The sequence below is a fragment of the Oculina patagonica genome, chromosome 2, assembly GCF_052425735.1.
Source record: "Oculina patagonica isolate OP01 chromosome 2, crgOcupat, whole genome shotgun sequence".
In the NCBI taxonomy this organism is placed as follows: Eukaryota; Metazoa; Cnidaria; class Anthozoa; order Scleractinia; family Oculinidae; genus Oculina; species Oculina patagonica.
Window position 1 is genome coordinate 34508873 of NC_135759.1, and position 23649 is coordinate 34532521.

At 39.2% G+C, this 23649-nt stretch overlaps 3 protein-coding genes across 5 annotated transcripts; 1 reads left to right on the top strand and 2 right to left on the bottom strand.

The window, feature by feature from the left end:
- Positions 1–1677: 1677 nt before the first annotated feature.
- LOC144644357 (perforin-like protein 1) lies at positions 1678–8457 on the bottom strand. 3 transcript variants are annotated; one of them, XM_078503827.1, is made up of 6 exons: positions 8392–8457; positions 7783–7945; positions 7417–7484; positions 5749–6069; positions 3734–4468; positions 1678–2578 (listed from the first exon to the last, which is right to left on the bottom strand). In XM_078503827.1, exons 2-6 carry the CDS (start codon positions 7920–7922, stop codon positions 2130–2132), a joined length of 1713 nt encoding a protein of 570 aa, XP_078359953.1. In that variant the 5' UTR covers positions 7923–7945; positions 8392–8457; the 3' UTR covers positions 1678–2129. The 3 variants fall into 3 exon arrangements, with proteins under 3 accessions (XP_078359953.1, XP_078359955.1, XP_078359954.1); XM_078503829.1 differs by lacking the exons at positions 7417–7484; positions 8392–8457 and having other exon boundaries at positions 7783–7902; XM_078503828.1 differs by lacking the exons at positions 7417–7484; positions 7783–7945; positions 8392–8457 and adding an exon at positions 6236–6279 and having other exon boundaries at positions 5749–6104.
- Positions 8458–10286: 1829 nt separating this feature from the next.
- On the top strand, positions 10287–11638 carry LOC144642026 (uncharacterized). Its single transcript, XM_078501026.1, has one exon. It carries the CDS (start codon positions 10372–10374, stop codon positions 11446–11448), a length of 1077 nt encoding a protein of 358 aa, XP_078357152.1. The 5' UTR covers positions 10287–10371; the 3' UTR covers positions 11449–11638.
- Positions 11639–12849: 1211 nt separating this feature from the next.
- Positions 12850–17751, bottom strand: LOC144642027 (uncharacterized). The gene is made up of 2 exons (XM_078501027.1): positions 17642–17751; positions 12850–17051 (listed from the first exon to the last, which is right to left on the bottom strand). The coding sequence occupies exons 1-2, from the start codon at positions 17700–17702 to the stop codon at positions 12850–12852; spliced, it is 4263 nt and encodes a 1420-aa protein (XP_078357153.1). The 5' UTR covers positions 17703–17751.
- Between the last annotated feature and the right edge of the window lie 5898 nt (positions 17752–23649).

Sequence of the window (23649 nt, forward strand, 5' to 3'; positions counted from 1 at the left end):
AGAGCTTTAAAACACAAACATTTTTATGGAGAACAACGATATAAATTGCCATGTAACCTCTAATGAGTGTTTTATTTCCTTACTTGATAAGATAGGAAAGGGACGGGATTAACGCGTGTTTTAACATAACGACATGTGTTGTTAGCGTATTTTTAAGAAATAAGAAAAAAACATCGCTTAGCCCTTTTCATATCTTATCAAAATCAATCATTTTTTTCAACGGCAATTTTCCACTGATGAAGGGAAGGAAGTCTCAAACGTCTGGGATTATTCATAGAAATAAGCGCAGAAACGAAAATCTAATTCTATAATGCGATCATCTGAATGCGCTATACAGTTTTTAACGATATTTTGGCAATATTGTGATTTTGTAACTATTTTTTGACTATTTTTACTATCTTTCTCTTACTTGATAAGATACCATAGTCCAGTCCCGGAATTCTCTCTTTCGCGCGTCCTACATAGGGGCTGAACCCAGGCGCTTGAAGAAAGAGTCCAGGATAACTTGCATGCGCATGCAAGTTATCCTAGACTGTCTCTTCTCCCGCCTGGGTTCAGCCCCTATGTATGATGTAGGGCGAGGCTAAGGAGAGTTCAGGGACTGGACTAGGGATACTAACGATGTAAATCACGCGTTTATAAAATCAGTTGTATATAAACAAGTGTTTTTTTACTTGTTACTTGTTATTGCTAACAACACATGTTGTTATAACGCCCTTACGGAATCAGCCTTGAATCAACAAAATGTTTTCCTTTTTTGATAAGATACTGATGAAAACCTATGTATGTTGAAGCACAATGTTTTTTTCTTACTTGATCTGAAAGCTATGTTATGTATGTTAAAACACGCGTTTCACGAAATATATATTTTAGATAGATAGATAGATAGATAGATAGATAGTTTATTCAAAAATCACAACTAGCAGCTATAAGCTGAATTACTTGTGTTATGTACATTTGGTAAAAGTTCAAACTTATAAAAATTCCTAACTAAGTCATAAGAAAAAAACTATTATATCAAAGCGCGTGTACTGTTAAAACACGCGTTTACGAAATCAGCCGTCAATGGTCGTCATATAAAACAAAAGTTTTTTCTTACTTAACGATAAGAAAAGGTTGATATCAGTATAGAGGATGATACATTGTTGCGCGGAGATTGCCGAGGAAGATCCAAAGATGTATCGACTTACTACTGATCGATAAACTTTGGCTCATTGAGCATTGAAACATGGCAAACTCTGCGAGCTGATTGGTCAAAAATGATATCACACATGTCTGGATATCATTTTTATCCACCCATGTGTGATACCATTTTTATCGATTTGCTACCACTCTCTTTACCACTGCATTTAAAACACACAATTAACTGATGAAAGAGCTTTAACAGTGTTTTGTGACGAGTGCACAAAAAAATTAAGTATTGAGAAAATCACGCGACACTTAATTTTTTTTAATACCGAGTCAACGAAGCGGAGCCGAGTTGACTACCACTCATAGAAAACGAAGGCGAGTTGTAAAACTGTTTTAGAAAAAACCCTACAATTTAATAAACCTCTTGTTCTTGATTTAAAATCCTTAAAAGTGATCTGATCAGGGACAATTTATCATATAACTCATTGATTACACATAGGGCAATTAAGGTTTTTCAAATGAATAAGGAAAAGATAGTGAATTTTTAAAATAAAAATGTTAGGTTATTTTCTCTGTATGATACGCAAGGGCCTAATAACTCTGAGTCGTCGGACAAACACACATATTCGGAAGAAAAATAAAATAATAATTATAAAGAACCTTCTAAACAAGTAACAATGCAAGCATCCTTGACTAACAAAACTGAAATGCTATATATAGTCCGTGAGCCAGGACCTCAAAAATCTGTTTCCGCAGCTCCCCCAACCGAACAAAGTTTACTTAGTACCAAATTAAAGCTCAGGGCCTAGTATAATATTCTTCTAGTTTCCAGCTGCGAAAATGGAGCTTAACGAAGAAAATGAGGTGAAAACTTTTTAAAGTGATAGAAGCGTTAAAAACGATCGGGGCAATTATATGAGAACCAGCCTTTAGCTTTAAATTGGTACCAAGGAACTTTGTTCGGTTGGGGGTGCTACAGCCACTTTACACCAATTGGTTCATGGCCCGGGGGGAGTAATATGAAACCCAACAAAAGTCACGTTCGAACCGTTTTCTATGACAATGTTTGTAATGTCCTTTGTTGAGTACATGGAACAACCTCCTGCTGAGTAGCTAACGGCATCGCAAAAAAGATCTTCGGTACAGGACATAAAGCAGGAGAGCTCATCTTTCTTACTTTCTAAATACTTGGTACCGTTTAGTTTAGCATGATACAGAGACACATCCTGGCGTTTTGATATGAACAAGATCAAATTTGATAGTATAACATTACTGCCATCTTGTTTCTTCAGGTATAGATTATCGTCAATTGCCGAGCTGTAAAACTTGCACAAGGAACTTGCATGCGGCGGTTTGTGGATACTGTATGTCACTGCAGTGCAGTTTGGTTCTTCAAGACAAGACGATATACAGAGGGGTTTGTCTACTTCTCGGAGATGTCGATAACCTGTGAAGACAGCCACAACGGATGGGTGAATTCAGTTGCCTAGTGGATGTTTAGTGTTAAGATGGCACTGAAACGAATATGCGATGTTCAACTCTTAGAAAAGGGTACTAGATATGCTTCACGCCTGATGTAGTTTAAGTTCAAATGAACATAAAATTCGATTTCTTTTATTTTTTTGCTCATGTGTTTACTGAGAGCCAAATAAACTTATCCCGAAGTCCCAAAGTAATCGGATATTGCATTGCAGAGATATTGTAAGTTGAAAAATGTCCTTTTTTGGCCTTCATTATGGTAGAGTGCTCGAAAAAATTGTCGGAAATAAAAACCTGTGACGTCATAATTGGTGTACGTAGATAAGAAACCTGATGTAGTTTGTTTTCCCTAGAGAACTTCCAATTTCGAGAAAACAAAGAAAATCGATTTCGGTGCACAGTGGTCGAAGACACAAATGTCCTAAATTTCAAACCCCAAATTAGCTATTATGAACACTCCTCACGTTCGCTTATCGGGAGATGAATCCGGTATCATCCTCGGAGGGGGGGGGGGGGGGACTCCGGCTTGTAAATGACGGGGATGATCGAATGGAGGCAAAACTCAGGACCCCAAAAAATCCCTGGACCAAAAATACCCCCCCTCCCCCCCCCCCCAAAAAAAAAAAAAAAAAAAAAAAATCCCTTGACGAATTACTCCTAAATTGCCAGGTGGGGCAATAATTTAACACAAAGAAAACCATCACAAATTAATTGCTCGTGTTTGTTTATTCATTGTACCATAAAAACGCCAAGGCCGCGCCAAGGCACTTGCTAAAATACTTGCCAAATTTTCCAACCCAAAAAAATCCCGGAATCGAAAATTTTAAACCGAAAAAAAAAACCCTTCGATCACCCTTGTCATTTACAAGTCGGAGACCCACTCTCCTGGGGTATCATCAATCTTAGAAGTGGCATTTGTTTGAAACCAGTTTAAGTGTTTTTGATAACATCAATCTGAATAGTTTTAGGCCTGATCGAATCAAAACCCTCATGGTTGAGCCACAACTTCAAGCATTTGCACTATAGAATGTAACCTTTTATTGCCCGGGCCCTACATTCCTCTCCCCTGGGCAACTCCTTAACTACGGCCCTAAAAATTATCAACGGAACAAGTTAATCCTACCTGGTCCTGCAATATCGATGCCTTCAGCTTCAAGATGAAATTTAGATTCACACGAATGAACAGTTCCTTTGTTTTTCAGTGCTTGGCAGTATTGCTGAGAAACATTACTCAGTTTCTCTCTTACCACATCGTACTTAACTCCCGGTGTGAGGTGTTGGGAAAATTGCCCAGTAAACAAGTTATCGATTTGAGAGAGCGAATAAAGCATAGGGACAGGATTCTGCTGAACAGAAGAAGCCCAGGTCATAGCATCTCCATTGGCCGGTGGGGTGGACCCCACGGTAAAGGTGTTCGTCTCGACAGCCTTTGAAAAGTTTGATGCGGCTTCACTTTGTTCCTTGTCCAGAGAAAATCCTCCTCCGATGCTAAATAGCCCTGAATAACTTGCCTGGACTTCCACGCTTATTTTGCTTTTACTTAAGGATTGATAAGCTGTTTGGCTGACCTTGTGTTTTTGGACAAACTTGGCTCCAAAAGTCACATCGGTAAAGAAATGAGTTCCATAATATTCAATAAATTCAATGACATCTTCGTCACTAGCGTTCGGGTCTGCTAGCTTATTTGCCGCGGCGAGGAACCCAGGATCAAATGGTGGAGGATTTTTGAAATCCACCATGCTGTAATAGTTTTGACATTGGGCGTGGGACATGATGTACATATACTCGCCTGTTGACATTTCAGATGTGTCTTTGTTATAGCTGGTACTGGCGGAAAATTCAAATCCCCAGCCACCACCTAAAGGAAAGAAAATCGCATCCTTAGCGGTCATGTAAGATCGTATGGACCTCTTTGTTGAACATGTTCCATTCACGCATACTAGTCTGGAACAGGTTCTTTTGTGGATAATATTAGAGACTGAATAGGTGAGCGTGGCCTGGGTAATTTGTTTCGCTCAGCTCGCTGAAGTTTATTTTTGCCCTTTACGCGTTCTCACTTTTTCTTGAGTAGAAATTATGTTTAAAATCTCCATTTTCTGGCTTTCAAAAAAAAAAAACCAAGTGTCTAACGACAGAAAAGGCAACTTTGCTTTGCGTGATGGTCTGTTTGCTAAGCCGTAGCTTGTGTCCTGTAATCAGGTTAGTATTTGTTGAGTCCCGAAGCCACAGTGGAAGGGCCCTGAGAGCGCCTAAGAGACTGGACATTTAACTTAACCACCCAACCCCGGGCACTGTTGTGGTCCTATTGTACTATTATGGGATGTTTTTTTCGTTTTGATGCATGTGCCTTTGACTTGGAGATGTATTTTGTAGTCCGTAGAAAGTCGTTCGAAAAAAGGCGTGTAATTTCTTCTTGGTGTGTAGGTGCGGATAAAAAATAAGTTGAATTCATCACTGTTTGTTGATACAATTCATTACTGATTGTTGATACTAAGCAATTATTGGATGAGGCTAAGTATGATATGAAGAATTATGCAGATCGAGGTGCATAATTCTCCATATCATACGAAAGCCGAATTCAATAATTGTTTTATTATTCATTCAAAATATTTCCAAGAGCTCTAAAAACACATAATGAATTTAAATGGCTACTAACTTTGGCGTAGAATTTTCGCTAACAGTGGCCAATTCCTCCGGTGTCGCTGGTTTTTTGATGTTTCTCTCCTGAAGATAAGCTTTAAAAATCAAGTGACTTCCCTTCGAAGCTTTTTTGATGTTTTTGCTATCTTTATCATCTAATATTTTGGCCATTTTTTCGTCGCAATGTTGAAATTTAGCGACCAGTTTCGCCTTCGGCTGAGCTCTGTACAAAGCCGTTATTGGACGATTGACGTCAATCGTCCAATAATTATTACGTCATTCGTCCAATAATAGAAGCGTCTTCCAAATTTGGTCGGTGCTAGCCGGTTAGTTGGAATTAGCCAGGGATTGAAAGCCAATCAGAAACGAAGAAATATTTTGAATGAATAATAAAATTTATTACTGATTGTTGATACAATTTATTACTGATTGTTGTTACAAATCTGCTTATTTAGAAAGGGATTATCTTCTTAGACCTTGTCCCGCGACCTAGTTTACCTTCAACTTTAGCTTGGACGCCAAGATGTTGGGACATTTCTTGCTTGTTTCGAACCAGTTTGGACTCAAACGATACCACACACGATTCACTGGGGATCACAGTAAAACCTTGCGGAACAACGTAACGGCAATCCGAAGTCTGTTTCGGTTTTGAATAATTAGCGCTGAATATTGGATGTCTAAACCCAGGATCGCGTCCGTTGGCCAGCGGATACCCATAAAGGATGTCATAACCGAGGAGGCTGTAGTCTAGATCAGGAAAAGTCTTCTTCCAATGAGTGTCACTGCTACAGTCCTGAACTTGGACGTCCATCCGTACCCCTGAAAGTTACATACAACTCTGAAGATGACTTCCGCTCAGGTTGTCGAAACGTCAGTCACCAACAACAGTTCTTCTCAGAACTACTCTCACCCGGACGATCACACTATACGAACTACTGATACTCCTGGGTTCAAACCATTTACTTTAAGTAGAATATTCTTTTACTGTCATTTCAAATAAAATTTAGTGAAAGAAATGATCAAGAAATCGTAGTTATTATTATTTCTAATTGGTAATAGACATCTAAAGAAAACGTTCGCTAACTAAAACCTGTTTAAAACACGAGCTTTCCGTGACTGTTCGAACTGCAGTCTTCGACGGGTATAGATGAATAAAGAATTATGAATATAAATGTGTAAGTTAAAAAAAATGGACTATGTAAATTTATTATGAATGCATGTGTGTAAAAAGAATGTTGCATTGCCCAGGGAGTGGGCAGGAATTGTTGTCTGCTTTTGGAGTCACCATAGTATACCACGATTCCAGTTTTCCTTATTCAGAAACTGCCTTTGTCAATTAAGGAGGCTTTATTAAAGTCAATTGAATGGTCATAGGACCATGCATGGTTCCAAATTCTAAAATCTTTGGCCACTGTTCTCAACAGTCGGTGCAAGAAATTTTCGGGGCCGGGAACTGTTATCAGGGGCGGATACAGGGGGTGGATAGGGTGGATATTTTTCAGTAAAAAAAAAAATTCGAAATGTCACTTTATTTGAAATAGAAAATAAATAAAGAAAGAAAAATTAGCTCTCGCTCATGTCTGGTTGTTGTTACGCCACGTTTCGCCGTCTGCCGCCACTTAGGGTTAGGGTTAGGGTTAGGCCCTAATGGTCTGCCATCCACCCCCCCCCCCCCCCCCTTTTGAATCCTGGATCCGCCCCTAGTTATTGTAGCCCGGCCAAATTAGGTTGCGCTGTTACCACCTGGAGCAAAAATGTTTCCTTCAAACTGGCATTTTATCTCAGTTTCAAAGGGTCCGAACAACGCTTTTCAGCACTTATCCCAGCAGTAAACACATTTATTCATCAATTGCTTATTTGTTCATGGCTTTACTTATTGCTGCGATACAGAACACTCCGTGATGGATGGCAGTTGAATTCTAACTTGCCTTTTATCAAGTTTGGGTGCAAAATTAACTAAGGATCTTCACTTGCGTGCTACAACAACGAAAAAGGTTGAGGTAGTGTCTTTGGGCAGCAGTTGGCTTTCTAAGCACGTGCTTCGATTGGCAATACAGTTTCCCAGAACTGCTATAAATCTCTGATTATTACTAGTTTTATACATTTGTGTCTACTTAGTAGTTAAAACATTCCGAAACTGGTAAAAACGAGCTTTCTTTCTCTTACCAAAATCATAGTTCGTGGGATCTTTTTCTTCTAGGGCCAACATCTTCGGAAAGGCGGACAAGGTCGACCTGAAACGGGAGCAAGCGTGGCTTGTCATGTAGTACATAAATTGCGCGGCGAACAATATTGGCGACTTTTCCTGTTTTGCTTTTCCATATAGATATACAGTGAGATGCGAAATCAAAGTTCCTCCTTAATGTGCATCTGCATTTTGTCAGCAATTCGGATGCGAAAAAATGTTCTTTTGGATCAAATAAAGCGCTTATTGTGAAAAAGAACTCAGTTTTTCATCTTTTTTATCATACGCCGTCGATTTAACGATTTCATGCAGACATTTGTTCACTTCAGTCAAATTTTGTAACTCACCTCGTGAAATATGGATAGAGAGTTATAAGCAGGCCAGCAACAACAGCTACTGCTACAGCTACAGAAACTGAAGATTTGTAATGTCTGACCTCGCGTTGGTTGCCTCGGTTAGGAATGCTCATAGTATCTTGTTCTTCCATCTTTAATTGGGCTTTTTATTTTCCTGAAAAACGATTAAATGATTTGTTTTAGGTCGGTTCTCTTTCTGTTGGACCAAACGTAAGGAGCAAGCAAGCAGGCAATTAAACGGTCTTCAGTCCAAACGATTGAGCCAAGCGGATTGTTTTTCGAATTTTCTTTGTTTAGCGGCATAGATGACAACTATCAGGTTTGCTGAGTTCGGGATGGATAGTTCAAAGTTTGACATCCACGATGCATGACGTGGAATTTGGCGAGTGAAAGCGAGTGAATGCTTTGTTCAGTGCAGTCTGAACGATACTATGTGCAAATTTGCTTGATACAAAGCTATAAACGAGACAAAATGCCAGGAGCACTGATTGGATCATTGCTTGGATATTAATCACAATATCGTATTTTGGTCAAGTTAGGTAACTCTCACAGTACAGCTGCTAGTAATTAACAAGAACCGAGTCTCTCTCTGTAACAAACCTTCACAGAAGTTTCATTCAAACAAACAGTCCTAGTAGTCCAGTGAAGTCTTGCTGTCGAAGGGTCCTTTTTAATTGCATCAAAAGACACTGCCTCATATGCATATTGACAGATTACTTACATTCTTTTGCTTTTCATAGACAATAGATAATAGACAAAACTTTATTTAAACACTGCATGTATTAAAACATCGATCAGTATAAAGAGATAAATAAATAAATCTAAAATACTGTTTTACGTGTTTGCCGCCGTGTGGGTGCCCGTTGAGGAATTTAGGTCATTGATTCCCTTTCTAAACCTTGTAAGGGTTAATGGCTTACAAAATTTAGGTGGCAGTCCATTCCAAAGAACAGCCCCGGAATAACCAAAACTGCGTTTAAGATATTCAACGTTGCGGCAAACTGTTTCATTCACACTGAGATAATTGTCAGTACTATTAAGTACTATCTATTTGAAAGCGGACGTGATGGCCTGAGGTCATTTTAACACCAACCCGCTGCTTTTATTGCTTACTGACTTGCAGGAGGTTGTGGTCTTTTTGGTAAGGATGACTAAATTATCAAGGTTACAAAGTGAAAAAATGGAAAAAATGCTGCGTCATGTCCGTCACATGAAACTTAACTTTGTGTTCTGTTCTTAAGTCTTAGCCACTATCTAAACTGATGAATAAGTAAATAACTTTCTAAAGTAGCAAAGAAATGCGAACGGTAATATTTTTAACGAATGTACGAAAGTTTTTGTCTTCATAGTGTCGACTGCATTTCTTTTGAGTTCCTCTTTTTGAGCGAACTTGTGATTTGTGGCTTATTCGGTATTTATCATGATTAAAACAACCACGTGTCATTTTTCTGTTGTCTCATGAAGAACGGTTTAGCGGACATGCATTTCACCGCGAAACCTTTGAAAGGCCCTCATTTGTTGTTCAAATTTTCCTATTGCTTGTTATGTGTGGTTGGGATGTGATTTGCCCGTTTACTAAGAAACTTCAGTGGATGGAGTAAATACTGAAAAAGTCCGAAAATCTTTTTGCTACAACAAGTTGCTATAAATAAGCAATAAACCGAAACTAACAGGTCTGGTGCGAAAAGCGGTTTGTTTGTCTGAGTTTTGTCTGAGCCACACCGGGAGTCAAAATTCTGTGACGCCATTAGTGCGCTTCGCTATTGTTAACCAAGGGAACTTTCTGTGTGATGAAGCGACCAAAAAATGCCGATACGAGAGCAATTATGATCATGACTGCAGATACACCGGGCGACTGTCGGCACTGAGTATGGTTTTGATAACAATCGAGAGAGACTAGACTCCAATCTTGTACACAGATGTCTTCCGAGGGTTGAGAAGATCAGGGTACGAGATTAAGTAGACTCCCTTGTAACAATAATTGCAAACACCTTTAAGTTGGTTGGGTTCAGTGATTTTACCGCGTTCCACTGAGTAATTAATGGTTTTAAAAATCTCTCTCCAATCTCGACTCCAGGCACACAGAGTATTATTTTTGTAAAGAAATTTTCGCAAAGTCAAACACAAACTCAAAGCAATACGAATTTTTGTAATAAATATGCAAAATATATAATTGGTCAAAACTGAAACAGCATAATGCGATAATTTATTCTGCATCAGTATGTGATGCTGCATAACATCAACAAGACTGTCCATGCATGATTAGAACTTTTTTTTTAGCTTAGAACCGGTTTAAGTCGGTTCATACTTATTAGAATGACATTTTGTGCAAAATATTGATAACAAAAAAATTAAGTATTGAACCAAAGCGTGAACTTTACCTGATGGCATGATAGCTATGATACAACTTCTTGTTAATCAATATAAACAGTATTCATACACAGGGTTAGTCACGGCATGCGTTGAGTTTGTTGAATGAAAATGAGTTAGCTCGAACTGTCGGCACGAGTCAGTTGAGGACAAGAATACTCTAATGAACATTTCAGTTATCTAATCAACGAGTCTTGTTGAAGAAAAGCTATGAAAAAATTCAGTCCAAATGTATTTCTCCTCATAGTCATGGGGAACTTGTGGACATGTTCAAATGCCATAAATGGACTCCATGGCTGTGAGTGCAACATTATAGACGCTTGTGACGCGCAGGGAAACCCAAAGCCTAACTGGGCTCAATACCTGCCATCAGGTGTGGATAAGTTCGGGTATGTTGTACAAGTGCAAAACCTGGCGTATCTGTGTGAAGATCGAACAGTGGCCATTCTGTTTGACCGCAATAGTCGAATCCCACTTTATTCGGCCACTGTGATAACTGGGCTACAGCTTTCAGCCGGCGGTGGCGGTCGACCGAAGCATTTTCGAGAGAGCGCCAAACTTAAGAGGATGTATCAACAAAAAGCAGACGATTACAAAAAATCTTCTCAACGAGATATCTGTTTTAAAAGGAAAGCAAAGAACGACCGTGCTGTTGACAAGAAATGGGCGACAGCTAAGAAAACAGCATTGAAGTTAAGCAATGCCAATGTTTGCGTTCCGGCAAACTTAAAAGCAGAGATACATAAAGGCCACTTGATTGCGTCACAATATGGTAGAGGAGACAAGCAGAGGATGTTGGCAACTTTTACGTACACTAACGTTGTTCCTCAGTTTGGACGCTTTAATTCTGGCCCATGGCAACAATGTGAAAGTAGTCTCATAATGTGGAGTCGAAACAACTGTGCTATAAAGGGAGCACAGAATGTTAAATTGTTTATAGTGGTCGGCGCAATCCCCTCCACAGTATTTGGACCCTCGGAAGCAAGATTCTTTGGTAAAGAGGGGTTCAGTGATTACCAAGACGACGTAAATTTCCCAGTAAACGTGCCCAGTCTCATGTGGACCGCAGCCTGTTGTACTTTTGAGTACAAGGATGAACAAGGAAACTTACAAACTGGTACAAAGAGTACGGCCTTTCAGAGAGAAAATGACCCTGGGGATTCGCCATGCAATAAGATGAACATACCCGCGTTGACAACATTTTTGTCCGGATTTATTCATGGAAGTATCAACTTATTTCCACTCAGTCCTCAGTGCAATAGCAACTATATCCCTTTGCATTGTTAGGGAGGCAGGGCCCGAGCTTTGAGACTGGCTTGAAAACTCGTGGATCATATTCTTGTCTTTACACTGAGTGGCTTGGTGTATGAATGGCACCGGCAAATTAGTTGTCAAACTGAAGCCTGCGCTTGACTAGCATTCCATTTAGTAACAATAGTCGTCTTCGTTTATGGGACAGAAATCAGAGTCAGCTAGTAGTGGCAAAGAAACATTAACATGGATGCCATGTTTGATTCTTCGAATTCGCGCGTTTTCGCCACATGAAACGTATACTTGTATATTGTTGACAAAAAATATCACAAAAGGGTGGGGTGGGGGGGGGGGGGTCAAGTGTCCTACATGTAATATAAAAACTGAAGAAGCGTTGACGCAGTCAGCTACCGCCAACAACTTACTTAAGAGTGTCATCTCTTGTAATGTATACAGTGGACTGAAGAAATAAAGACCACACTGAACCCTTTATTGGTATTCCTTTATTGTTAATTAATGTTTCTCTCAAAAAATGAAAGTATACAAACATGCCGCTAAATCATTTGGACAATATAAGGCGAGGATTACACTTGTACTGATGTATTTTAGCAGAAAATACTGTCTTCTTTATATAATCTGTATATACAAAGAACGAAAACTAAGTAAACTAACCATTTTTTTACGTCACTGTCCCCTTTCAAATTTGAAAGATGGTAACTTAAAACACCTTACTTTGCTGTCAATTAAATGAGAAAAGTATGAAACATTTGGTCATTAGATAATAACAGACATAACAGATAATAACAGATAATACTAATACAGTTCCATCATAATGAATAATAATAATAATAAAGACTTTATTTAAAATGAGGGTAACACTAAATAGCAAAGCTAACAAACCTGTGGCCCTCCCTAAAAATTACACTAGAATATTATAAAAACACTATATACATTGAAAATTGAATACGAATATGCATAATAGTAAACGATATATGAAGCTAAAAAGTTAAAACTATACAATAAAATGATGTAAAAGCTGCTGCTCCGAAAACACCCGATCTCTGAGAGATTCTTTAAAGGGCAGAATATTTTTGGATAAAATGGACCGGTGTCACCCAGCCAGCCAACCAATCAATCAGATCAATAGATTAATAGGTTAATCGATCGATCGGTTGGTCGTTGATTGACTGGCTGATTGATTGATTGATCAATCGATCGATCTTAATCTACACAAAGCACCTAGGAGTTGGTGAGCTCGTTAAAAACGTACACGTGTAAACTAAACAAATCACAAAATCAATAACACAAACATGAAAAGTTGAGCTAAATATTAAGTTATTAGCGCAGTTCAGTATACAGCATTTAAAAATGTGCCAAGAATATTTAATGTTGAGAACGATCCAGTGACTTTCCTGAACAACTCAAACAATCCTAAATTTAGTACTGGCCCATAACTCGGATTCGACGCATTAGCACAAATCTAAATGTTTTACGAAACACAGTAACGAAGACCCGAGCGACTTGGGAAACAATAGCAAAACCACACAACAAGACAAGCAGCAGAGGTGCTATTCCCAGTAAATAGATCTCAACTTGTTGCAAAATGGTCAGACTCCTTACCACGGAACCTTGAGGTGTTACTCCAGCCGAGAGAAAGATGGCCTGGATGAGGTTTATAGTTGCTATGACAACTAAACAAGCAAGCGACATAGCTTCTATGACGTTTGCCTTCTGGTCACGGAATGGCTTTGTTACTACGTGCCACGTGAAGACAAGTAAACACGTCATGTCCATAAAGAACAGTCGGAGGAGAGGATCTGGAAAAAATACCTGGAACGAGAGAAGCAGGAATCGTCGGCCAATCATGACGCTTTCCCAGTACAAGGAGCCAAATTGGCGAGGGCTTGGAAGTCTAAATGGATCGTGTAACACTTTTAACACCTCTACACTTGACTCGCTTGGTCCAGCCCTCGGACGCCGATGTTGAGAGCGAACGAGTTTCTGAATAAGCCAAAATGAAATAAAGCCCAGTGGAAAAAAGCACGCTGCAATGAAGTGTTCAACGGAAATCAACTCTCTCTGAAGTTTTACTGCACCCCAGTAGATGACTGCTATAAATGGCAGAAGGCATGCGACTACGTAAACAATGAAAAAGTACTGCCACCATGTCAAACACTTAATGTTAGCGTCATAATACAATCTGCTTTCACCCAGAACATGAACACACGTTAAAAGCTTCAAGGCCGTGTTGGCAGTCGTTGCGTAACCAAGCAACAGTGTTTTCAAAGTAGCTGCATAATATGGTGCCACTGATGGGCGTGGTCGACCCCTAATTTTATTGAAAGAAAGATGTATCAGTAGTATTAGCTGTATATTGAACAGTGTGGCCAAAACTCCTAAGGCCGGAATCAGTTCCTTTGTCACAACGGTTAGCCCAGGAAATGGACAACCAAAGTGTCCCCGTGAGATTCTGGTTTGAAAATTAAATAAACCGATGAAAAAGGAAACAAAATGAGCTTGTTTAGCAACCTCAGTGAAAGGCTCTAAAGTCAGGTAGCTGGCGATCTGATAGAAATAAAATGTTATCTTTGTGTAGCCTTTGTTGTACTCGTTTTGCCGATCAATTTCCTGATATTCTGTTCTGTTGTGAGACGTCTTTTTACACCACAGCGTGTTGTCGACAAGGAATTGTATTATGGGTGGATTGTGAATAAAAAACAATGCCATTGCCATTGTGTAAATTATCATTAGAAACCAGATCCAAGGATCTTTGCATTTTTCATTTGGTTTGCATTTCTTAGAGAACATAGTCTCGGTATATCCCGTCATGCACTTGCCACACATGACGCCATCTCGGTTGCCATAACAACTATTGTAAATTGACAGGTTTGTGTCCCTTCTGTCGGCTGGTTTGCAATAATGTGGTGGGCAGTGAACAAACTTAAGTGAAGGTGGGTCATTTGATTCAGGGTATCCCCAGAAGTTCGGTTTGGCTTCAATGTTACGAGAACAATTTGCTCCATCAGGGCATGCGAGGCAGAATGGGTTAAAAAATGAGTCTTCTCGTTTTTGAAGCGGAGCTGTTACTTCTCCTCTCTCCAGGCTATACAGACCCGGGAAGCACTGATGGCATGACAATGTTATAACAGTCACTTTTAACTTGCAGGGTGGTTTGGAAGGCCAAAGAATGAAGTGGGAAAAGTTATCAAATCTGAGAGAGCTGCCCACCGCACATTGAAGTTTGGTAGAGTTATCAAACTTGACGACGCCAGCTTTAGTTACTGCAAACAGCCTGTAAGAATCTTTTTCCATGTCCGTGGTGACCCGAGTTCCTTGAAGAAGAAGTTGTCCTGTACTCTCAGAATAAATTGATGTATCATGGATGAACGTCTCTCCTGTGAAAACCATCTCTTGCGATTTCTGTTTGAAAACGCAATTTTCAACCCTGACACTTCCACTACCATCTGCAATATGAACGTGCCCTCCCCTGTTGATAGCAAAGTTGTTCTCGAAGGTGCAGTTACGTAGGGTAACATTACCGTTTACTAGATAGACAACACCTGAAACTCGTCCGATATTATCGACAAACGAAGTATTCTCGATAACAATCGTGTTTCGGTATTGATAACTCAGATACGACCGCGAGCAAATATTGTTGTGATTTAGGTTATCATCGGGCATGACTATCGAGAGTGGGCTGGTTTCTGTGTGGTACTTTTCCGAGTAATAACTTCTTATCTGACGAAATGTACAGTCCTTTATGGTAAATGAGTTAGTTGCATTGTTTTCTGGCATAACCTTAAGAATCATTGACGTCGAGCCAACAAACTGCTCGATAACAACGTTGTGCAACACTATTTTGGAACCCAAAGTAACATCCTTGTATACCTTGACTAGCAGAGCATTATATTCTTTTGGCTTTACGTTCTTTTTTCCAAGAAACTTTATCGATTCTAGAGTAAGCTGAAAATAACGACTTTCTGAGGAAACATAGATGCCACCATCTTTATTTGCAAGAAACAAACACCGTTGGAAATAAAGACTCATGCCTCCTCGGTTTCTTTCGGATGACCAACCACGAAAAGCTGTCCCAGTACATCCCGTTACGCTCACCTCTGTGAAATTGACGCGACAGTTGCATACCATGGCGAAGGCACGACTACTTTGGCTCCATTCTGTTTGAAACACTTCTACTGATCCGACAGTGGATAGAACAAAAACTGTTCCACCAAACATGTCGGTGTTATTAATAAACTTGCATTTCTCCAATTTGACCGTTGCGTTAGTTTGTCTTGCCTTAAAGGGGGCAATGTAAATTGAGGATCCCAATTGTGTTGCGCCGGACACCCAGGAGCAGAAACTGGCTCTAAACTCTACATGTCTATTGATTATTATGAACAGTGCACCTCCAGTATGATTGGAACGACAATTTCGAAATGAAACTTGTTCAAGGAAGACAATTCCGTTTTGACTGTTGATAGAAAACGCTCCACCATATGGAGCAAAATTGTTTGTAAAATTTGTTTTCCAAACAGTCACATTTATTACACCGCCGACTGCATTAAACGCCACTGCTCCACCCTGATATGCAGCCGTGTTCCCCTTGAAAGATGAATTTTTCATGAGCACGTGACTCGATCTAACCGACTGAATCAAGATACCTGCGCCCGCAGACCTGTTTACCGCCAGAGTGTGACCATTTATCTGAGAGTTCAAAACTTTTAGCTGCACTGTACTTGAGTTAAACTGAACGCATCTGATGTTTGCAGCGTTTCCCGTCGATACTAGGTGATCGAACACAACAACAACGTCTCTTCCTTTAGAAACGTACAGGCTTTTTTCCGACAAAGCATTCAGTGGTACGGAGGTTTTGATAAACTTAACGTCCTGATAGAATTCGTTGGTTTCTGAAAATGTGACGTTGTTGGTGATAAGCGGAACTACATTGTTGGAAAATGTTGTCTTCTTACAAAACACATTTGTACTTACATTCAACATAATAGTCCGCAATGTACTATATATTGAGATTCCACTTCCTTCGTCCTCTGAGAAAGGTTTGTTACGTGTAAAATTTACATTGTTCAATTCGATTGTCACTTGTGCATTGTTCTTGGACATCTCCACGCGAATGCTTGCCGTGTTGCCGGAAAACAAAGAACTTTTAACAATCGCTGTCGCACTTTGCTTGTGAAACAGCTTCAGTTGTACTGGATTTAAGCTTTGCAGGAAACTACAGTTTACAAAGGAAACATTTGAATCGATGAAAAGCATCGAAGTGTTTGTAAACACAATACCTGTAAAGTTAACTTTCATTTCTTCTTTCCTCCAGGAAGGACCCGTAAAATCGAGCAAGTCGTAACATGAAATGTAAGCCGGCGCCGAAGGATATCCAGTGATTTCTAAACTGACATTGATGTTTATAGTGTGATTTTCGCCTTTTCTATCAAGTTGGATCATTCCACAGTTGTAAGGATCTGACTTAGTAAATTGTCCATCCAACAAAATGCGGTCATTTTGGTCAGCGATCTGTATACCTCGTGCAAGCGTCCTGCACGGTGCTTTCTTTGATCCACAGTCGTGAGAATCGTTTCCGTAGTGACGTGACACATACAAATCTTTACCGGCGGATGTATGATATTCTAATTAGAATAAAAAGAAAATAAATCACCTCATCAGGTCCTTTTGTTGCTTCACGAAATACTTTTGATCTAAACTTCTGTCAGTTCTCAACTATAAGGGAATTATTTCGGAATTTTTTTGTCACACTCTGTACACTGGTTTGTGTCACGTTATTCCAAAAGCGAGCAAATTAACTGACTGCAGTAATGACCAATAAAGCTGAGAAATGAATTGTAATGTAATATTAAATACCGACAAACAGTTTTCAGTAGGTAAACTCTGTTCATTATGCCAAAATCTCGCCAATGAGAATGAAACATTTTGGGACAATATTTGGTCTCAGCTCGCTATGTTGACAATATGGACGCCTTTATACTCCCCTCTGGTTGGGCATTAATCATATGATAATACTGATATCTCACAATCGAAACACCTGCATGAAGGCGTTCAAATGTCCCCTGGTGAAGCCAAAGAGTTCATAGGTTAAATACAAAACGTCTTTAACTTCAAAATCGCCATCCCAAGTTTAACTCAGGCGAAAAATTAAGGAGAGCTGCCATGCCAATTAAAACAAAATTCGTCCGGTTGTAAATAATAATTTTTTACTCACCTTGTTGAACAAGAATGATGACAACTAAGCTCAACAGTAAATCGAACAAATGACGAGACATTGTAGGATCTAACTGACGCAGCCACCGAACAATCTCATGGCAGTAGGACTTCTTTACCCTTCGATGAAGAGCCTGAGGGCAGATAAAACTGAAATATAGAAGCACTCTACAGCAGTCCAATGACGAAAGTCTTCATGTTTTTATTTCAGTTTCGCAGGAAATAAATGCCAGTTTGTTAATGTCATGCTGATTTTTTTGGTGTCCCCAATAAACCCACTCAAGCTAAACAATATAACGCTTAAATAAAGGTTCTTGATTGTTCTTATTCTTTTTCTTATTCTTGTTATTCAGAACAAAGAAAAACTAACGGATAATACTTAAGGAACAACAATGCCTTCAGTTTCTTCAGTCCTGCCCACAACTTTATGCAAAATTGCACTGCAAGCGACAAATTATCCGGCTGCAAACCTACGGGGCGAGGGGGACGGGAAGAGAAGAAGACTCCCATATGAAATGGATGAGGACGCTCATCACAAAATTTGAATTAAACCTCTTAAGGAGACCAATCTGGGCTTGTCTTGAACTTTATTTCTTTGGCCCTACACAGAACTTCGTAATTTAAATTAAGCGGCGTTTAGCAGTCGTAAAAAGAGAAAAACTTTCCCGCCAAAACTAAACTTGAGCTGAAAGATACCATTCTCCATGCCTGATCGGTCTAGACCGCCAACACAGAATCAAGGCGTTTTATATTTCTTCACGTGCAACCCTTAACGAGACCTCGACGGCTAAAAATATTGGCGTTTTGTCCTGAACATCCTAAGTGAGGCCAATATCTGTAGTACACCCCTAAGCGGGAAGGCGGGCATCCCGTCCCTTTCATATGGGAGGATTTGGGAGTCCTCCCCAGGCCTGCTGATCACGGATCGATACACGGCATGTATGGCTGGCCTAAGAAAAAATGAGCTTCGTTTCCCCGAGACCGCTACTAAGGTTTGAGGGGAACGAAACTTGCTGTTTCTCTTGAGACCAGTCATCGAGTGCTTTGGAATGCTCCAATACCCGATTCCCTCTATAGCGCGCGCCTGCAGGGAATCACGGTAGTTGTATTCATCAAATCTTGCGCGAGACTCAGCAACGTGCATCATTGCTAAGTCTCGCGCATGGTTTGATGAATACAACTACCGTGATTCTCTGCGGGCGTGCGCTATAGAGGGAATCGGCTATTGAAAATAACTCTTTGGGTGTTTACGTTTAGGAAATCCACTGATTTCGAGTTTCCCAAAAAACACGAAATTAGGAGCTAGCGAGTTTTGTTCCATTTCAATTGTTTATTGGAGCAATCATCATCATTATGTTTTTTACCCTCGGATTTCAGAGTAGCTTGTACAGCTAATATCTCCGAGCATTTCAACAGTACACAGAACGATGGGCAAAGACCAGACCACAACACCGGGAACTCCATGCCCTACAATGAGGTGGACAACGATAATTTTTTGACAAATATCAGCTTAATTTTCTAAACCGATCTAATACGAGTTCTGTGTCAAAGAAGGAGAAAATTATTGCCCTGTGGTGGACTGTTAAACAATAGACTGAGAGAAATTATCGATAGATTGCGTTCACATCGCCAAACTGGGAACCGCGCTTCAAACTGCGGCTTTCGTTCTCAATGAAGCGCTGTTCCCAGTTTGCCGATGTGAACTTAACTTATCGCTAATCATGATTACGATAATGCATTATTTTTAACCTTTTTGTCAAAGAGGGGAAATTTCAGTTTATACACGAGAAATGACAGCCGAAAATTGTCAAAACTGCAACAAACTTGGAAACTTGTTTGAGCAAATAACCAACCAACACTGGACCACTGCACCGCAAAATTGCAATATTGCGCGAAAAATAACGTCCTGCCTGACCAGTTAATTACTGGTTTACAGGCACTAAGAGAAAAATAGCGTCGGACAGTTTGACGCTGCCCCTAAACATGACTGGCTCCTCCATTAAACCGACGCGGAAAGGAACTTGATCAATAATCAGAAGACGATGTGGGTGACGGATACTTGGGGGCCCAAGTCCATTTTTACCCGTTAGAGGTACTATGATTTCTGTTCTCGAACTCGCCTTTAATTTACTGTAGAGGTTCTACTTTACACCTTTTTATTGGTGAGGCATAAGGGAACAAGTGGTCATAACAAGTGTAGGGGGGCTATGCAAGATACCACCTGTCTGATTAGCCAAGTGGACAAAATTTATTGGCCTTAAAATTTGAGTTAAGACTTTCATCAGTATTAGTTGTGCATCAAGCTTGCCTTGCTGGAGAAATGGCACAAGGAGGTTTGAATCTTTTTCGCAGTTTCTACTCCTGAAAGAGGGGAGGGGGGGGGGAGGGGTATACAAACAAGACACCATCTTTTAAGGTGGGGAAAGTGGTACATGAAGCGACCACCTGTCTTTTTGCAGAATGGTGGGTCCTGTCTGAGTACAAAAGTTTTGACCATTTCTCTAAGAGACACTGGCCGGCCAAGATCCACTCACGTTTATTTGCGTCTTGTGTTGAAAACGTTCCCTAACAGGTTCATAATACGTTACAGCCTCGAAAATATGAAATACTGTCACCCTGAGCGGTACCAAAAAACGATTTTAAAATTTGACCCCCTTGAATCGAAGGTATGACGTAATCCCCGTCATGATCAGTCGAGTCCCCTCCGAGAATAGTTAGGGTTCATCGACCTACTTGCCGATTTCGAAGAGATAAATGGTCTCAAACTTAATTGGAATGTTGTTTGTTTAACTTCTGTCCTCCCTTAGGTTATATAGCGCTGTAGAAAGACTGGAAAGATACCATATATGCGCGTAACACCTAAATTTCGCCTCAAATGCTCACACTCCCATGGCACTAGATATGATTCGTAAAGCACCAGGGTCTTCCAGTTGACGTTTTTGCCATTATTTCTAGCCAAAGGTCTATAAAGATGTTGAGGCCTGTAATTTCCCCTCGTGTTCTCCGACAGGTCTTAAAGCGTACGATATCTACCTCCTATATAATATATATATCATCCTCTTCGCGCCTAAGAGGCACATAAGGCTGAATAGACTACCTCCTAAGGTCAGTTTAACTGTCTCTGTTCAGGCCATTACATGAATTTGACTGGAAACAGACAGTGTAGAGCTTGTGCAGTGTCACACTTTGAGAGTTGCCCTCTTGGAAAAAAGGGGTTTTATTATTAATTACCGTTATAGCAAAGGATCCAGAAAAGTGAACAATAAAACACATTTCACGTAATAGTAAATTGTTTAGTAGTGACGACTTAAATTTTTATACAATAAAGCATGCTACGCACTGTTCGGTTCCATTACGATCATTTGTAATCACCCTGTATACTAGATAGAAACACAGAACTAGCACGAGCTGTTAACGTTATGATTCCACGATCGAAGAGACTTTTACAGTTTAATAATCTAAACCAATCACTTATGAATGGTTTTCTTTTCTCTTTCTTGGCAGTTTTTTTAAAAGATATAGAAAACATTTTCTGTGTTTCTATCGAGTTATAGCAAGAAACACGAGTGGAAGTTAGGAGAACTCTGAAAAAGCTGTGGAAACACTCGTCCATACGGCTTATGTTCCCACAGCATTTCTCATTATCCCAGACTTTCACTGTTCCTGTTAGCCGCTTCAGATTTCGAATTCCTCTAAAACACAAACTTTATTTTGGAGACAATTTGCCCTGCAATCTCTTATCAGTTTTTTTATTTCCTTACTTGATAAGATATAAAAAGGGATTCAATATAGGAGTAAAAACATGCGTTTAGAAAATACGAGATCAGTCGTAAATGAACACACAATTTTTATTACTTGCATTGATTAGATATAAACTAGGCATATAAGATATGTTAATTTACGAAATCAACCGTAAATAAACAAAATGTTTTTTTCCTTTTTTGATAAAATACTGATGAAAAGCTATAAATGTCGAAACACGCGGTTAGAAAAGCAGCCGTTTTATCAACACAATGTTTTTTCTTACTTGATTAGATATGAAAAGCAACATAATATATGTTAAAACACGGTTTACGAAATCACTCGCAAACAATCAAAAAAGTCATTTCACTCTTGTTTTGATAACATAGTGATAAAAAGCGATCTATGATAAAATCACGCGTTTACGAAGTCACTCACAAACACTCAAAAAAGTTATTTCACTTTTGTTTTGATAACATAGTGATAAAAAGCGATATATGTTAAAACACGCGTTTACGAAGTCACTCACAAACACTCAAAAAAGTTATTTCACTTTTGTTTTGATAACATAGTGATAAAAAGCGATACATTTTAAAACACGCGTTTACGAAATCACTCGCAAACACTCAAAAAAGTTATTTCACTCTTGCTTTGGTAACATAGTGATAAAAAGCGATATATGTAAAAACACACGTTTCCGAAGTCAGTCGCAAACAATCAAAAAGTTATTTCACTCTTGTTTTGATAACATAGTGATAAAAAAACGATATATGTTAAAACATGCGTTTACGAAAACATTAGCAAACAATCAAAAAAGTTATTTTACTCTTGGTTTGATAACATAGTGATAAAAAAGTGATATATGTTAAAACACACGTTTACGAAATCAGCCGTAAATAAACAAAATGTTTATCTTACTTGATAAAATATCAAAAGGCATATAACATACGCTAAAAAGCACGTTTACGAAGTTAGCTGTAAATAAAACAATGGGCGTATTTACTTGCAACACGCGCGTATTATATTTGCCCATTGAAATTTTTTTTATTGTTTTCGAGCTAAAAAACAATAAATACAATAAATGGCTATACGCGTATGTTGCAAATAAATCCACCCAAAATGTTTTCTTTACTTAACGATATCAAAAGGTATTTGATACATGTTAAACCTATGGTCCTATGCACGCCTACGAAATCAGTCGTTAATTAACTGATGAAAAATCTTTCACTGTGTTTTCTGACAAGTGCAAGTTGTCTTATTGTTTTAGGAAATAAAGAATTGCAGTCCAAAACTTATAGTTTAATATGTATTTTAAAGCCAAAAATCCGCACGAATATCACGCGCTTTATTTTACTCTGATTGGATAGGATATAGGATAACCACTATGTCAATAGTTCACCTCTGAAGCAAAAGTGGCAGAACCAATCAGATTGGTGGATTTCCAATAGAATACGCTGTGTGGCAACAATAAGGCTTTGTTTAGACCGTTTTCAATTTAATATGGCAGAACTTATTTTCTTGAGAAATTCGCTTTTGTTTTGTAAGAAATATCTTACGAGATCGAAATGCGTTAATCCCGTGCTTTGCACTCTCATAATCAATGCTCTTTGCACGCGGTGGTCACAAGAAAAACAGCAAAAGGGAGAACTGTAACATATTTTTTCATATTTCTATGATATTACAGAACGTATTTTGTCCGGCCGAGATTGCTTTCATTTTGCCAGAAAAAGGAATTGTTTTAAAAAACGTTTAAATCTTTTGTTCTTGATCTCAAATCCTCAGAAGTGTTCTTATCTGGGACAATTCGTCACGTAACTCGTGTATTACACAAAGAACAATTAAACGCTTTTCAAACGAATTAAGAACAAACATATTTTTTTAAAAAATAAAAATGCATACACGTAACCTTATTTTCTCTGTGAGATACACGGGGGCCTAATGACTCCTGATCACGTGGTCCGCGTTCAAGGACTGGCTTGGTCATTATGTCGTGCTCTTAGGCAAGGCACTTAACTCGCACTGTAACTCTTTCCACCCAGGTGTACTTTTAAATGGGTACCGGCAAATAGCATATTAACTTGGTAACCTAGCACGACACTGGGGTAACGTGTAAGCGTGTAGCATGCCACCGGCACCGCTCTTTTTCTTCCCACTGTGCGGGCGACTGGGACAAGGCAGAGAAAATATGATTACAAAAGCACACACTTGTTGAGAAAAATTAAACTGATAATAAGGCGGTATCTTCTAAACAAGTAATTACTGACTTAA